At 33.4% G+C, this 14337-nt stretch overlaps 1 protein-coding gene across 2 annotated transcripts in view; it reads left to right on the top strand.

The window, feature by feature from the left end:
* FILIP1 (filamin A interacting protein 1) overlaps positions 1-14293 on the top strand; it is a 190861-nt gene extending 176568 nt beyond the window's left edge. For both annotated transcript variants that reach the window (XM_016141687.2, XM_016141688.2), the window contains exon 7: positions 4170-14293. Coding sequence is in view for 1 of the 2 variants with exons in the window: in XM_016141688.2 (XP_015997174.1) it covers positions 4170-4210 (41 nt within the window). In the remaining variant the exon portion in view is untranslated. The remainder of the gene's footprint in view (positions 1-4169) is intronic.
* The last annotated feature ends 44 nt before the right edge of the window (positions 14294-14337 follow it).

Here is a 14337-nt window from a genome sequence, read left to right as displayed (position 1 = left end):
TGAAAAAGAAGTTAACAGTCATGACTGTGATTATTGGTAGCTCTCGCAACCTGAGGAGGAAAGGGGATGATTTGGGATGATGATGGAGTGCGAAATGTTTTGGAAGGAAGCAAATAAACTATCAGGTGGTTGAGAAACCCCAAGAGAGTTTATATCATCTGGTTCAAAAGTTTCCTGAAGCAAATGACAGAACTGATTAGCGGAAGTATTTTTAATTAGCTGAACTGAATCCAAAAGAGGGAATACAAGTCCAAGACAACAGAGGAAGTTTATTGGACTTCCTATTTAAAACAGATGTTTTATCAGAACTCTAATGATTAATTTCTGAATGTGATAAAAACAAGACTGAATGCTGAAGCAGTTTATTAAAAAGAAAACTAAAAGTAAACAATATCTAGGCACTCCTACTTTTAAAAGGTGTATAGAATGTAAGACATTTTTGCAGGTTGATAAATTACCTGTGAGCAGCAAGTTCAAAGTTGAGAGTTGATAGCTGGTGGACAGGAAAAATAGCAAAGCCCTAAATTGGTGCCTTGCTCTCCGGGCAGAATCCCTGAGGATTAGGGAGCCATGGGACATGGAAAGTAGGCCTTAAGTCAGCCAAACTGATGCAAAATCTGACAGGAAATGTTTTCTGTAACTTGGACTGCAATTTTTGTGGATGATGCAGCCCTCCTTTGATGGTGCAAAGTCCTGCTATAAATTGAACTTTTGCTATGTCTCGTCTTTGCTGTGTGAACCTAGAGGCTATGAATTAAGTGATCTAGTCTCATTTGCTAGAGTAGATTTTTAAAATTCAGAGCTCAAGTGTTCCCTTGCAGAGAGTTTGGCAGAGCACAAATATATGTAGTGCTTAGAAGGAAGGCATTGGCTTTCCAAAGAGTACATCTTTTCTACTCCACAGCCAAGGAGCTCTCCTGGGAGGAATTGGAATTCCAATTTGTTGCCAGATTGTCCCACTCTAGCACTCAAGAGACAGTCTCCCTCAAATTAACCCCCAAATCTCGTCTTGTGAATTTCAAATCATCTGGCTGACCAGTAGTTTTGGGAAACCACTCAAAGAGGATGAAGAGTGAGTTCAAAAGTCAAGTATAATTAAGAATTGATAACGTTACACCTCCTTTCCATGGAAGTTATCAAATACCTGGTGTAATAAAAGCATAAATTCATTCATAAGCCATATCATTTCACAATAGATCATACTAAATAATGTATTTAATATGTTACCTTAAGTTTCTTTTTTTGTCATTATATGTCTATTTTTTCATTTTATTTTATTAGTTTCAAGTATATAGTACATTAAGGAAAAAATATTAAGATAACACTTGAGAGAAACATATAGAAGAAAATGTCATTAAGTGCTTTTGGTAAACTTTTAATGTCAAAAATATATAAAAATCCAATGCCCCCATATATATATGTTGATTAAGGTTTAGAGATATTTTCTTCTTCCAATTGGAAAAAAAGAAATTATGCTATTAAATGTCTACACATTAGAAGGCCCACATTTAAGTATTTTGCTTTTTGAGTTTGCTGATAGAGGAGGTAATTAACTAGGCTTTAGGTCTCAACCTGCCTGTTACATACTCTACAAATTACTAATGTCAGAAAAATGGTATCTATAAAAAAATTATCACAGAATTTTACTTACGTCACTTTAGAGACCCCAAATGACCTATAATTGGGTCTGAGTCTGATATGAAGTTGAAGACAGAGTAGGAGATGGAATAAGATGTGCTCGCTGACTTTGTAACTTCAATAGAATTTATGACATTATTTTATTGTACTAAATAATAATTTTAAAAAAGTTTTGGGAATTCTGCCTTTTTTTTTTTTTTTTTTTTGCTGGACACCATGGACTTCATATGCATCAGAGTATATTGGCTGGGCAATTCTTACCTGAGTCAGTTTATGGCTTTGGAGAAAACAGGTTATAAGCAAACAGATTTAATAAATATGATAACTAAGTTTCAATTAATAGAGCCACTATCACATAGCTATTATTTTACTATCTCTAGAAACAAAATGAAGTATGTCTCTTTGTATAAAACAAAATAGTTGAACTTAATTGTAGTCCTTTAAATAAAGTTTATAAACATAACTATTAAATACCATCTTTTATTATTAAAGTAGGATTAAATAAATTCAATTTGGCATTGTCAAATACTTTTGAGACAATTTTTTTTTAGTAATATAATCTGACTAGTATCATTAGTATGTACACCATGCCTGGATTATCAGTTTACTAATTTAAATATAATAATGAAATTTAACAGTCCAACCAAGACATTGTTTCTTCTATGTAATAATCCCTTTTGCCATATGTATTTTCACCAAATGCTAATTCTGAAAAGCTATTATTATTATTATGGAGATTACAAAATGCTAGAATTAAGAGAAGGCAACTCTAGGAATTTAGAGGTTTGCACACTCAAGGAGAGAGAAGACAATATTGTAGTAACACAATATTAGCCTCATAAAGGACTTTAGAGATGACCTCTACTACCCTCTTTTTGTGGTGAGGAAACAAAGGCACAAGCATTCTGAACTAAATCTACAATAATAACAATTCTAGATTTCACTCTTTTAAATTTGTGTTTTCTACACTTTCTTAAGGGAGGACATAGAGAAGATGCTTTAATTCCAATAGGGAGATTTGAAATCTACATATTTTCACTTTTCAAAAACGGCTACAAATTTTTTTTCAAGCGTTGCGTGGGAAATAGCATTTTAATCTTTGACCATGACTTTTAACTACATAATATTTTAATGTGTTTAGTTTTGGTTGAAGATTTTGATTTATTTTTAGGCATTGAAAAATTATAAAGCCAGAACAATTTTCCATGGAAAAAAAAAAATTTAAGGGTTTCTGGTATAGTGAAAAAATCGTATGTATGTCTTAACAGCTTTACAAAAACTTCATAGCTAAATAATATTAAGCATCTAAAACATTTATATGTTTCATTTTACTTTGCTTCCTTACTTGTTTTATCCCCAATTCAATTTGAAAGATCGAGAGAAGAAATGAAAATATCTCCACCTAGTGGTCAGCATGGAGTAAAGTTAACAAAAACAAATACACATTTTATTTTTGACATGATCACCCACCACACATAATTAGCACGAACCTATAGGTCTATGACATAACGTACTTTAATTAATGTTTATTTAGATTTTAATTACATAAGTAAAAATAAAATGTAAATGCTATTTTAAATTAAAATGAAGATAATAGGTGGAAATTTCTTCATGCTATTAATAAATCCTGATGTTATTTTCTACACCTAGAACATCGCCATATGTTGACAGGGAGGGCATATATTTTTCAGGCAGAGAAACCATTCGAGGCTTAGTTATTTCTTTCCTCTACTCTTTATAATTTTAGCAATGGCAGGACTGTCTCATTTTGCTCACCAATGTAGTTCCATGCCTAGAACAGTAATGGGCATGTAATTGGGCCTCAATAAATACTCCTTGACTCACAGAATGATAAAAAATGACAGTACATGTTGATAAAGGCATAAAGAGGAAGATAAAGTGAAATCAGTTAATAGACATAAATATTACACACCCATAATGTGGCTGATACTGTTGTAATTACTATCTCTATTTACTTTCATAAGAATGAATTAAGATTTAAAATCCTATAAGAATTATGCAAAGAAGAGCAGAGACAAAAGGGAGTCATCTGTGTTTCTTGACTTCTTGAGAATAGAGAATGAATATTTCCATGTTAAAAACTGAAATTCACACACATTAAAAAAATTAACAGTACGTGACTCTTGTTCAGAAGAAAAGGAGTATGGCTGAGAGAGTTACTTCTAGGAAATAGTCTGGTTTCCCACTACAGGGCTTGTATATAGTAATTACTGTCTTGTGTTCACTTCTTTCCTTGATCAAAATAGATGTACTATGGTTAGAATATTAAACATAGTTTCTAAAAAGCTTTAAGAATCTTGGAGATAAAACACACATGCCAATATAAAGAAGTTACCCAAGAATAATAGAGAACTGCAGGAGAAGCTATTGGGCTCATGTACCTGTTTTTGTTTCTTTTGTTGTTTAACATTTATGGTCTTTTAATGAAATGATGTGGTATTGATCCTCACATAACTACTGATTTGAGTTTCCATTTAATTGAAAATGCCATATCTTTCTTCTCTTTATAGAAAGCATCATCATTCATCAGTTACGTATGAACTCCAGATGAAATGGTAAACCAAGCACATACTGGGTGTGTGTACTTCCTCTGAATCCCTGTTGAATGGATAGTATTTCTACAGCCCTTCGTCATCACTAAGGTTTTCTATGCTACTGATCACTACTGGAAATAATTTTCTACTTCCAGTGAATTTTTTTTCTTAAGGATATAATGTTAAAGCTAAAAATGGAGTTCTGATAATATGAAAATAGGTAGCAAGAGCAATTCAATCTTTGTGTCAAAATAAATTTCTCTTCCTTTTGCAAAGCTTTCAGGTCCATGGGCACATGCTATGTAATTTATTTTTATAATACACTTTGTAATAAGATTTTTTTTCCCTAAAGTGTTTCCTTTTTCATAGTCTATGGCACATATATCTGTAGAATACACTGTTGGTTCTTCAAAATATTGGTATTGGTGCATTCGAAACAGTAACCTTTTATTTTTTTTCTTTTATCGACTTGTTATTTCTAAAGAAGAAAAAGTACAACACTCTCTATGTAATTTCTCGGGGTAAATTCAAGAGGTAAAACAGAAGTAGGAGATTCTGAAAAAGATTTTATTGTTGCTTGTACAATTCTATGGTTCTGATCATTGTTCAATACTAAGAGATAATGCTCTGATTTAAAGTTTAATTTTAAACACTTAAAGCCAGTTTTTAAAGTTGATCTTTCCAGTCTTCTGTGCCAAACAAACAAACAACCCTGGATTAAGTGATTTTCATATGGAACAAATTAATAAAGAAGATGTATAAATTTAACCTGTAAGAATTATAAGAATAGCTTCAACTGACAGTTTAAGTATGTTTCCGTTTGCATTATTTACATATATGTTCGGCATTTACAATAAGGATGTCAAGATATATTTCACAATCTTTCTAAATGAAACTCTAAAAGTAAAAACTGACCTAGATAGTATCAACATCTTTTTTTTAAATATAAGAGAAATCCAAAGATAGATAATTTTTTCTTTTTTATGGAAAGGATTTGGACAGATTTTCAAAACCACATATAGGTTGGAGAATATATTCTTTAAAGGTAAAAAACACATGTATTATCAAATCTCAATGTCAGAGCTGCTGTTGAATTTAATTTTATGTGAAAATGTGTATCGAAAGTCTACTTGAAACCCTAATAATGTTTTTTAAAGACTGTTAATGTGGACATGTTTTCAATAAGGTCTTTAAAAGGTAACTTTAAAGGTAAATGAAGATTTGACATCGATTTCTGAAAGCAGAAATCATGTATCATGTAACTTTACTGAGATTAAAGAAAGAATAACTAAAAATTACAGATAATACTGTTAGCCTATTTCTCCAGTCCATAGGCTGTACTCAGGTTTATAAGCCCACAGAGGGGAGTCCTCTTTGAGCCTCTGGAATAGAAAAATTAATGTTTGATCTCCTCCCCTATGTTAACTTAGTAAGGTATTGTGGAATTAGCAAATCATATTCAGTAGGTGTTATAAACTGAATAACTACATTTTATGTAAAATTAGTTTTGATTTTTGTAAGAGAAATAATACAGTAAGCTTGTCCTAGCTTGGATGATTGTGAATGCATCACATAACCTGCAGGGCTTTTGATTACTGATTAAGAAAACCAGAGTGTGTATGTGTGAAATTGAAAATATTGTTGTTATGGGTTTTATTTTCTGCAAATGTTTCTGAACTATAGTGATATTTTTCAATTAGAAAAAATTTATTTGGTATTATCATATTTTTTCACTCACAGTTGAGGTTCCCTGTTTGCCAATGTTTATAATTCTGATAGCAAAAATATTCTGATAACCTGTGATAACAGGTTAGCGTTTGAAGCAAATAACTTTTTTCCACTTGTAGGAAATTTATTACATGAGTAGTAAAAAGACGAAAAGATAAGACTTTAAATACTTCTTGACTTTATTTAAAATATTAGAAGAAATTTATATACATATTTGGGTCTGAAGTTTTTATCTCTCTTGAATTTACAATGAAATTTGGCACTTGCATTGCAGAATGAGGATGATGGTGCAATCATTTAGATGGATGCTGAGATTTTTCCTGCCCATGCTGTGATTAAGTCCTCTGTTTAAATTCAAATGGAATCACAGTGACCAATGAGTAACATTAATAAAATATTAATTAAAAGTTGTTTTAAAGTAAAATAGATTAAAAATTAACAGCAAATATAAAAAACAAATAGTTATATCATTATCTAATGAATAAGCAAAAAAGATTATAAATAGTCATATCCCAGTATCTACATCCAATAGAAAAAGTTGCTCTCACGTGCAAACCTGGCACCATCTTAGGCTCACGTAATTTATATATCTTTTATTGTAAGTAAATCTCCAATCATCAATATAAGTGAGAATCAGTTTTGAATGGAAAAATGATGTTTTCTGAAGTAAAATCATAATCAGCGTTTCCAGTTTATAGCGCAATGATTAAACTAATCCATTATTTTACCCTTTTCTTTTGGATAGATATTTTTCGAAGATATCTTCTACAGAGATTTTTTTTTCAATTATTTTATAAAATATTAGGGGTTGATGAAAATAGTGGGTAGAGTAAATATTCCAGATGTTAGAAGCCTGGAATGTTCTCAAAATGTGAAGAACTGTATCTTAGGACCACCATAAAAAATCATGGTGTGGTATATCTGGTTTAAGCATTAAAAGAGACACTCACTGATGCTATTGAAATAATTCACAGCTTCTAAGAACCAATGGCAGAGCAAAAGTAAATGGTGTTTTGGACAATGTACTATGTTCATGTCCTTTCTCTTTATGTTATGGATGAATTTTCCTTGAAATGAATAAAAAATAGAGCAAAAGTAGGATGTGTTCATGAATTTTATGAGCAATAATTCTGTAAATAACAAAAATGCATAATAGAAGTTTAAAAAAAAAACAACTGGCATTTGAGGCTTTTATCTCTCTCTGGCCCTCCAGTGCTATTCCTCTGCTAAAATACTAATTAGAAGGCAAAGAGGAAAAACAATAAAATTGTTGTAGCAAATTCATAAAATTGGGAGAGTTTTGTTGGAATTAACTTTGCTTAGTGACCACAAATATTTTATTTTCTTAAACTTTCAACATTTATTCTATAACTATATGATGACAATCATGTTTGTTATATAGGGTAAATGCTGCAGATTCATACACGTGAATAGAAATAGTTAAAAGTGCCATGACATGGATACATTTATTTTCTGGGAGGTTTTTTTGTTTATGTTATTTGGGTAATTTTAACTTACCATTCACAGATTTTGTTGTTTTAACTGAAGAGATTTGTATTTGTTGTGTCTGGATTTTGTTTTTAAAATATCAGATGTTAGCTTCTTCAAAATAATAGGCTTATGATATGAATAGATATTCTTAAAAGTCTTGCAGATTCTCAAAAGCACAAGAAAACATTGAAAAATTTTGGAGTTACATTCTATTTTCACAGTATTCTCAATTTTCTCCTTTAAGTTTTATCAAGTACATGAGTTTATTTTTCACTACAGCCAAGTGAATTTATAAATACGCACTTGTCTTTTATATGAATGTAATATCCTGCTTTCATTTTGTCACAAGTTATTGATTTATTAACCAGTTAAGACGTTCTCTGTGTTATTTACAAAATCACCTTTGTTTATCACAATCTCACAAGATAGTGAGAAAAACAGTTGTGATATAAAAGCATTGTGCAATATTCTTTTTTGATTTGGAACATAATGTTCATAAAATTAAAATCATTTTAAATGAATACTCCACCTTATTTTAAATTGTTTGCTTCTGCATTTCATATTTTGTTAAATATCGTGTTTTTCACTGTGAATAAGCAGAAGCGGTACAGCAGATCAACTAAAATGAGCGAAACTTTTCCTCTGAGTTACAACACAGTTTTTGATTCTTTAGCAAGATGAAAACTGCAAGACACCGAGAGATAGCAACTAGTTGCAGAGATCCCCTCACTCTTTTATCCTCACCAAAAGCAAGGTCAATCAATATTTAAATATTACTCTACCGCTTTCTGCTGTCAATCTAAAGGTAGATTACTCAGTAGAGCAAACACTCCTAAGGTTTTCCCAGCAGTCCACAGCTCAGTCTTTGCAGAGACACCCTGGTAATGGTTTCAGCAAAGTGGGATGGTGCGGTTGTGCTCTGTCCACCTTTATTTATCAGCCTTGTGTCAGAAATGGTGGTCCATAGCCATGGCCAATTCTAACTTATTTTTGCCTCATTTGGGACAAAGGAATGGGTTTCTCTTATTTATTATTTAAAGATATACATATCAATAAAGCAGGCATGGATGATGTCAAAGATGTTAGAGATCTTGTACATGGAGCAGCTCCGTGGCTCCCTTCTTGGAAGAGCGAAGCCCTTCTGTGAACGTGGTTTAAAAACACTGACCAAAAGTCATTGTCTGTTAACCTCATGACTTTTCAGGATAATGGAGTCGCAGGCTTTCTACCAGATTTGCTCAAATGTATTTGTTCCTCTTGAGTTCTGGGCTAGAATCACTTTTAATGAGCAAGAGACTTCCCTTGGGTAGAAAGACTGCAGCAACTTCCCTGGGCCCTATGCTTGCTGGTGATAGGACACACCAGTGAGCTATACTTTTTTATTTTTTGAATGTCATTAAAATCTACTTTTGAAATTTGTATTTGACGAATCCCAAGAAACCTATGAAAGATGTCTTATGCTGAAGCCTCCCTTAATTTTGGGCCACCCTTAGTAACTGCATGTTTCCTTCGATAATGGTTAGAATCTAGTTCCCTGGAATTCCCAGATAATTTTTAAAACAGGAAATCAGTCCTCTTTTAGTTTCCCCTGACATTCTTTCCAGCATTTGTTTCAGTGATAAGCATCTCTAAGGAGAAAATCTTTCCTTCTCTTCAGGAGTCCATTTGTCCCATTCTGCCTTATATTAACAGGCTTTGGTATATAGAGCTGTCTCCCCAGTTTGAATGTAAGCTTCTTAAGTGCAGGACTTGCATATTCCTCATAGTGAATACAAGATATTAGATAAATATTTGCAAATGACAATTCCTTCTAGAGAGAGACCTTTTCCCACTCTTCTTCCATCTGTCCTATCTTCTTTCCCCTAATCTTCACTGACTTTTCCCATGACCATAATCATATTTTTATTTTTGGTCTTTCTGGCTCACAGTATGTCTTCTTCTTCCTGAGAACAAGACAAATATGTAGTTAAAATGATGAGGTGTTTTGTAGGCACCTTGTTATTGACTCCTAGTACCCCAGAAGTAGTAGTATGTCAGCCAGGGTATTTTGTACCAGATCTTCCTCACTAATTGAACTGCTTATTCTTCCCTTGCAGAAACCTCTGTGCCCACTGAAGGTTTCAGTTGCATAGTATCTGGATTAAACAAGAAAAGACTGTCAATAATCACTGATTTTAAGGGGAAATAGGCTCTTCGTAAAGACAAGGGGCCCTCACCTTATCAGACCACCAGATGGTCTATGGTATCTTAACAAGAGATGTTTGTTCAGTCAGTTTTGGTTCACAAAGGGGTCAAGCACTTGTTCCCATATGGAGCATTGGTGGAAATACACAGTAGGACAAATGGACTATATAAGCTAACAAACTTAGTATCTCCTAGAAGTGGTGGGTATCAGTGTTCTGTTTCCAGGGCAACTGTTAAGATCTTGCTTGAGAAAAAGAACATGATCGGTCAGGGTATAGTTTTGCAAATCATTAATAATAAGTGTAGTGTAGGGCTCAACTTTCTCTATTTCTCTTTTTGATCTTATTCTCTCCTGGGTAGAGAACCACACCATCGCTCAGACCTTAGGACCCACTTCCTCACAGTTTAGTTTTTAACATCATAAAGACGGGGCATGGTGCCTGCTCAGACCTCCTATAATCTCTTGTGCACACATCTTATATGGCACTGACCTCATTATATTTCAATTCTTTGTTGCCAAGTTGTCTCTCTCACTAAAATGTGAGTTCATTGACAATAAATCAGATTGGTCCAACAAAATTTATTGAATATCTTTAATGTCCAAGGTACTTTTCAGGTGTTGAAGGTATAGAAAATAATAAAAACAGTCTCTGACCTCGAGAAACTAATATCTAGTAGGAAAAACAGATATAAACACAAATTTTTCAGTACTATGGTTAAGAGCAAGAATAGAGCTATGTATAAGTTGTCTTGAGCTCAGAGAGCTGTTCTTAGCAGCTGAGCCCTGGAAGACAAAGAAAGATTTCTCGAATTGGTTACTAACCTGAATCTTGAAGGGTGAGTAGGAATTACCTTGCAAGGCAGTTTCAACGGAGGTGGGATTTAAAGTCAGAGAGCAGTGCCTTGCTCAGTGACTGGGTTTAGGAATCAAGGACACTGTGTGCAGATTGCTCTTCCCAGAAGATTCAGTGACAATAAAAATGATGCTGTAGAATAGTTTTTGAATCCCTCTACTTGTCCCTCACAGTGTGCTGGTCGGAGGGAAGTCCTATGAAGTCTTGGTGTTTATCGTCAAAAGTATTTAGTTCCATTGACCAAGGAATTGTTTCACTTTGTACACTCAATAAAAGTTGACTTTTATATTTATGTCCATTTTGTAAAATCATCCTTCAAGAATATGTTGGAGTTATTTTAAAGAAATAGATGAATGACTTCATAGGTGGTAGTGACCGTGTTTCAAAAACAAGTAATGAGGAAGTATTACCTGCCTACTGCCCCGAATTCCAATAATTTAACACTTGGAAAAGTAGAAAAATGCAAGTTAAAAGTATGTCTGATAATAGTCCAAAAATATGATTACAAGGGATTAACATTTTTAAAGAACTATTTTCCTGTATCTTTTGATGATTTCTCATGGAATAAGGAAAGTAACTTCCCTCTTGTGCCTCTCTCCTTTTAAAAATAATCACACTATTATACATTTAACATGTCACCTGGCGTTCAACCAAGAGATGGCAACATCAAATCTGAATGTAAAACCTTATCTATAATTGATGGCACCTATTGCATAAAATAAATTCAACAGAGAGTCTAGAAATCATGAAGTCTGAGGTCTCATTAGAATTACATTGTTTCATTTAAAGAAAGGGTGGAATTATGAGAAAGGAAACATTATTTCCTTCCCAAAACAAAGTTCTTAGGCTGTCTACTAAGGAATTTTGGTGTTATTGCTCTTTCCACTAATGAGACTATCCATTTAAATATCAGTTTGACTTTACTTCTGATTACCGACTGTGGTCATTCACGCACTTGCAAAATATTTCATCACAGCACCAATGACCCCGGGCTAATCAGACAACCTCTAGTGTCAGGAGAAAAGGATTTTCTTAAGTACTTAACTGAAAAAGTGAAATATATATACCACATAAAAATCAGGAAAAAGGCAACTTTAAAAGAGATACTTTTTCAATATCAGTTTGAATCAATCTCTGATGCAATAAATATAAAAAATTAATTATACAAATTTTATATCACTCTTTTCCTAAAAATCCTCCCAATTAAAAATGAATATTATTTAGTTCCATCAGTTCTCTAAAGTAAGCAGCCAAGATCAACTAAACAAAAAAAATTTTTTTCCTCCGGAAATAAACATGCAAAATTATTTATTATTCTGTCACTGAAAACAATTCAAACTATTGTCAGTCCCTAAGAATCTTTTCTGAAATTCATGCTGGTAAAAGCTATGGCACATTTCTCAGCTCTCTTCAATTTTTTAAACATTGTTAAGCTACACATATGAATGAAATGGTCTGAATATGGTTAGAAGCCAGAGAACTAAAGCAGCACCCAAAACTCAAAGGAGTCTAATAAGCGAATATATGTGGCATTTTGACTAAAGAGTAAAAAGAGCAGTTTCATTTTTCTCTTTATTCCTTAAGTTATTCAACATTTTTTTCTTCAGTGTTTCTGGTTACCTAAGTTCAGTAGCTTGAATATAGCATTGAACTAAAAAATAAAAATTTATCATAAAGCTTCCCCTCAAGTTATTTATATATACTTTTTCATATCATCGGATTTGGATCTGCTTTATTATTGTGGATGCATTTTCATATTTGGACTCAGGCATTCATTGCACTTATTATGTTGACCTGGTTGTTAGCATTAATCAATGCCATATAGCCACATCCATTTTTCTTCTTAACCCTGAATCAGAAAACAATTGTTTGAACAATACAAATGTTATCTAAATGTGTCATCAGCGCGCGCGCGCGTGCACACACACACACACACACACACACACACACACACAGTCACTCCTAGCAACCACAGTTTAAAATGCTTACAGTGCTAATCCATTGTGAGAACAACCACTCTTTCGTTGCCCCAGAAATGCTGAATATTTTTTAAAAAGATTCCTGCTTCATCAGTTGACATAAAAAACTACTGATCATAAAACAGTGTATGACTAATGAAATTATAAAATTCTGAGTCCATTGAGCTAATGACATAGAGGTGAAAAAAATGTTAGCCAGGTAAACCAGCATGCTGTGATGGCAGAGTACAGTGAGGGAAAGGAATTGGACGAATATCATCAAGAGATCTTGAAAAGTCATTTCATCCATTTGGACCCTCATCTAAAAACGTAAGTTTTTGACAAGAATCTAAGAAAGCTTTCAGTTTAAAATTCTGTTTGTCAAAATGGAATTTCTAAGAAGAAAAAAGACATGGGGTTAAATCTTTCCTATGAACAAACAACAGAAAAAGGAAGCAGATAAATACATCACGATCACTCAGATCACTAAAAAAAGAGAATAAAAATAACTGAAGGCAAAATAATTAACCATAGTAACACAGAATGATGGAATAGCGAATCACTTATGGAACTATCACATTTAGTGGGTGTGATGAAACAGGCAGAAATGGGGAGAAATAACTTGCTTTATGCTTTGTACTTTTGCACTATGCTCAATATTGTTACGTACATTTTTACTAACCAAAAGAATTTAAATAAAAGGAGCCCATGCCTTCTCCATTAATTGTGATTGATGAATATTTTTCATTTGAGCCTGATGTTGAATGCAAACTTACATAAATCAAAACAAAATACAGACCAACTTATGTTATCAGCGCTAAGAATTTGATAATGGATGTCACACAAGAGTAAAACTAAGCAAATTAGTTATCTACCAGGTAAATATTCGATGGGCTCACATCTTGAGACTTGTAGTCATTTTAAAATACATTTAATTGTAAATTATGAGGCCTAAGCACTCTTTTCGTTTCTCTTTTCTTGGATTGCCTTGCAAAAGGTATGACTACAAAGCCTTAAACAACATAAAGTCAGGGTAATTTGTTTTCAGATGATGTGACTTACTCTCTGGTATGGATTTCAAAGATGCCAGTTTAATGTGGTTTGTACATAATTTTTAAAAGAATTTTACAAATATATGCTTCTTGCAGAAACTTTGGAAATTACAGAAAAAGTGCAAACTAGAGAGAAATCCTCCATCCGCTCAACGGAGGTTACTAACTTATCAGGTGGGCATTATACTACATACTTACCCATACTACCTTAGTATCAAGACTTAGTCACTTTTTAGATCATGAATATTTCCTTTGGTCATTAAATACTCAGCAGCTTGAAAGTGCACGGTATCTCATTTTATTGTAATGCCATTTTTAAAATTATTAACTGTAAAACGAAGCTACAACTTATTACAAAAAAAAACTGTGCGAGAGAAACGTGGACACAGAAAGGTAAAAAGTAACACGAAGACCATTTATGCTAGAAACAAGTGATAACTCAGAGACAAAATAGGGTTAACCAAGTCACATTTATTTTTGACTTTAGGACAAACTGGTCATCCATTATTCATCTCACTTAATGTTTGTTTTTGCACCTTGAATGGAGATTTATTTTAATTAGAGAAACTTGGGGTTTATAACCCAAGCAAATACTCCAATCATAGCAATTCTTAGTGTCAATGGTGTGGTCTTTTAAATGCTCCCATTTCTTTCAGAAAGGGCTTCGAGGTAAAACAAAAAACTGCCTGGGGCCAAAGCCGCTAGACTTGTCAGCAGCTCCAAGGCTGACTAGGGGGTCCAGGCCAGGCGGGGCGGACCAGCAACCTGGAACGGCTGTCGCCATGATAACCAGAGCCGCAGGCCGGTTATGTGCAAACAGAACCTTGGGCAAGCGGCGCGAAGACGCGCCTGTGGCGCAAGCGCCTCGACCTTTTGG

The sequence above is a fragment of the Rousettus aegyptiacus genome, unplaced genomic scaffold, assembly GCF_014176215.1.
Source record: "Rousettus aegyptiacus isolate mRouAeg1 unplaced genomic scaffold, mRouAeg1.p scaffold_m13_p_1, whole genome shotgun sequence".
Classification (NCBI taxonomy): Eukaryota; Metazoa; Chordata; class Mammalia; order Chiroptera; family Pteropodidae; genus Rousettus; species Rousettus aegyptiacus.
The sequence above is the reverse complement of the archived record's forward strand: the minus strand, read 5'-3'. Positions and strand labels throughout refer to the sequence as shown.